The 2,444-nt window shown below is 48.0% G+C and overlaps 1 protein-coding gene across 1 annotated transcript; it reads right to left on the bottom strand.

The window, feature by feature from the left end:
• Positions 1-745: 745 nt before the first annotated feature.
• On the bottom strand, positions 746-2,163 carry IQCF2 (IQ motif containing F2). The gene is made up of 3 exons (XM_036869173.1): positions 2,146-2,163; positions 1,883-1,969; positions 746-1,129 (listed from the first exon to the last, which is right to left on the bottom strand). Exons 1-3 carry the CDS (start codon positions 2,161-2,163, stop codon positions 746-748), a joined length of 489 nt encoding a protein of 162 aa, XP_036725068.1.
• Between the last annotated feature and the right edge of the window lie 281 nt (positions 2,164-2,444).

Below are 2,444 nucleotides of genomic sequence, written 5' to 3'. Positions count from 1 at the left end.
TAGCACTGCTTTAGTATGACCATGGGAGTGAGAATGGAGACAAGAGTAGGGATGGGGGTAATATCAGGGGGAGCCCTATTTGCTACACAGCCCTCAGGGAGAGGAGTTCTGGTAAGGGAATTGTGAAGATGGAGTTGAAGTGCCACGAACTCCTGTTTTCTACCAGTCCCCAGGGTCATCACCTGCTCGTCAGCATGCCCAGTCACATCTATCACTAAGGCCGGCCTCCTGTCCTTTACCTGGGGCTGCACTGCACTGCTACCAGAAGAGTCAGCCACATGCTGGCCTTTTCACTAGGTGATTGCCAAAGATACCTTGTCTGAGGCATCTGAGATCCCAGTCAATCCCCAACTGCAGGCGGAAAGAGAAGACCCTCACTATCTGTTCTCATGTGCAGAGGTACCCAAAGTCTTCAGGAAGATGTAGCTCACCTGTCTCGCAGATTCCCGGCGAGAAGAAAGGAATGGGGCTGGGGATGGGAACTTGGACTTCTGGCTCTGTTATATTAGACTAGGACCTCGGTTTCTGTTTTGACAACTAAGTAAGTAGCATATGGAATTGTCAGTCCAGAACAGGGTTCATGGGCACAAGGGGAAAACCTCACTAAAGTTCTTTCCCAGGGAGAAGAGGAGGCAGCATGGCTTAAGTCCTAAAATTTCCATTAGCTGGCGGGAGACCATGAGACATACCAGATCAGGTTAGACCTTTACTGAGGACAGGAGACAGTGCCGCTTCTTGCCATCCCTTAGGGGTTGATGATTTCAATGTGGAACTGCAGGTGAGTGGCTGTGACTACACAGTGGCCCCGGAGAAGAGCACAGGTCTGGCAGTTGTGGCATTGCCAGTGGTACTGGATGATGTAAATGGCGTTGAGCACCTGGCAGTATCGCCAGTGGATGCGCCACATACGGACCAAAGACTGGAGCTTGACCACTGCCCTCTCTGTGTGTGCGTAGGAAATCAGGGCTGCCCTCCGCTTCTTCTGCCGCAGCCTGTCCATTGTCAGTCTCCACCAGCACTGAATGATCCAGGCCCTGAGGGCTGCGTGTAACAATGTCTGGCGTACTAGGGTGCCACGCCACCAGGCCTGAATCTTCTTGGCTGCTTTTATTCTTTCTTTTATATTTTTCTAGGCAGAGATAAGAGAGACCACTCAGGGAACTTCCTGCCACCAACTTCTAGGATATTCCTGGAAAGGGCCTAGATTCTTTTAACAGTCAGCCCTTCTTTGGAGACTCCAGGGGATTAGCAGGACACTGACTAAGAGGCAGAAGTCCTGGGTGGTGAGTCCTCCTCTGCCAATACGGACACATCACCTTGCCCTCAGGTCATAGCATCCTCCTCTTGACTACCTCACAGGTGCATGGATCAAGAGAAAAACCATTAGTAACTAGGAGGGTGCATTAGGAATGTGAGGGACTTAGTTATACTCTACCTCTTCAGTGCTTATTGGGTTTGGGAGGTTTGGCCTCATAATGCTTTTGCCTGGTATTCTCTGCTAATTCTAGTCCCATTGGCTGATTTCTTTCTGCCACAACAGTGTATTTCAATATGGCGGTGAGCTTTTAACACACTCATCACATATTCTACTCCCAGCCTCCCCATACTGTGAACATTCTACTTTCTAATTCAGAGTCCTCACATCCTCATCTCCCAGCTCATGCATTTCTTGATGGCTTTCCTTCTCTCTGTTCACTCTTCGTGTCACAGTCAAACCCAGACCCAGAGTTCATGCTGAGAAGGAAGTGGAGGACAAATAAGCCAGTATTGAATTGACTCCTGATTACTTTAAACTCTGGATCCCTAAGAGGCACAATTCCACACCCTCATGACACTGACATAAATGTTCTGGATATCTTAATTATATGGAGATTTTACCTACCTCTTTTTTCTGCTGCTGCTGCTTCTGCTTCAACCTAATTTCTTCTTCGGAATCCTCAACCACAATTAAAATTAAATTGCCGTCTGTCTGTCATGAGAATTAAACGGGAAATGAATGGATGAGCTAAGAGTACTGTTTCTCTCTATGGCTCTGCACAAAGATACCCCTGCCTCAGCATCCTCTTTTTTCCCAAAAGCTGTGAAGTCCAGAGTGATTCCCACCCACCCTCAAGCCTGCCTAGTGGATATGGCCATGTCTCTTACACAAAATCGAACCCCCATGGCTTGTCTCTAGATGGTTCCTTTATTTCTCCACTTCCCAAGGTCTGACATGAGTAATATGAGGGGGAGAGGTATGAGTTAACAATTGCTTTATGACATCAGGATTAGGATATATGTCACCTAAGTTGAGTCTTCCTCACAAACAAGCTCCATGGGAACTTGTATTACCTGTCCACTTCCCTTCTGTCAGAGACGTATCTGAGCTCAGAGTGGAAAGATAGGGCACTTGGGTGCCGTTCCTCCAGTGAGGCCCATCCACATCCTTTCTCATTATCAGTCAC

Source organism: Balaenoptera musculus, chromosome 11 (genome assembly GCF_009873245.2).
Source record: "Balaenoptera musculus isolate JJ_BM4_2016_0621 chromosome 11, mBalMus1.pri.v3, whole genome shotgun sequence".
In the NCBI taxonomy this organism is placed as follows: domain Eukaryota; kingdom Metazoa; phylum Chordata; class Mammalia; order Artiodactyla; family Balaenopteridae; genus Balaenoptera; species Balaenoptera musculus.
The sequence above is the reverse complement of the archived record's forward strand: the minus strand, read 5'-3'. Positions and strand labels throughout refer to the sequence as shown.

Excerpts from the sequence above, each read along its gene's own strand:
- IQCF2 (XM_036869173.1), bottom strand. Across the intron at positions 1,130-1,882 it reads AGCAGCAGCAGAAAAAAGAG|AAAAATATAAAAGAAAGAAT; the intron begins GTAGGTAAAATC and ends ATCTCTGCCTAG.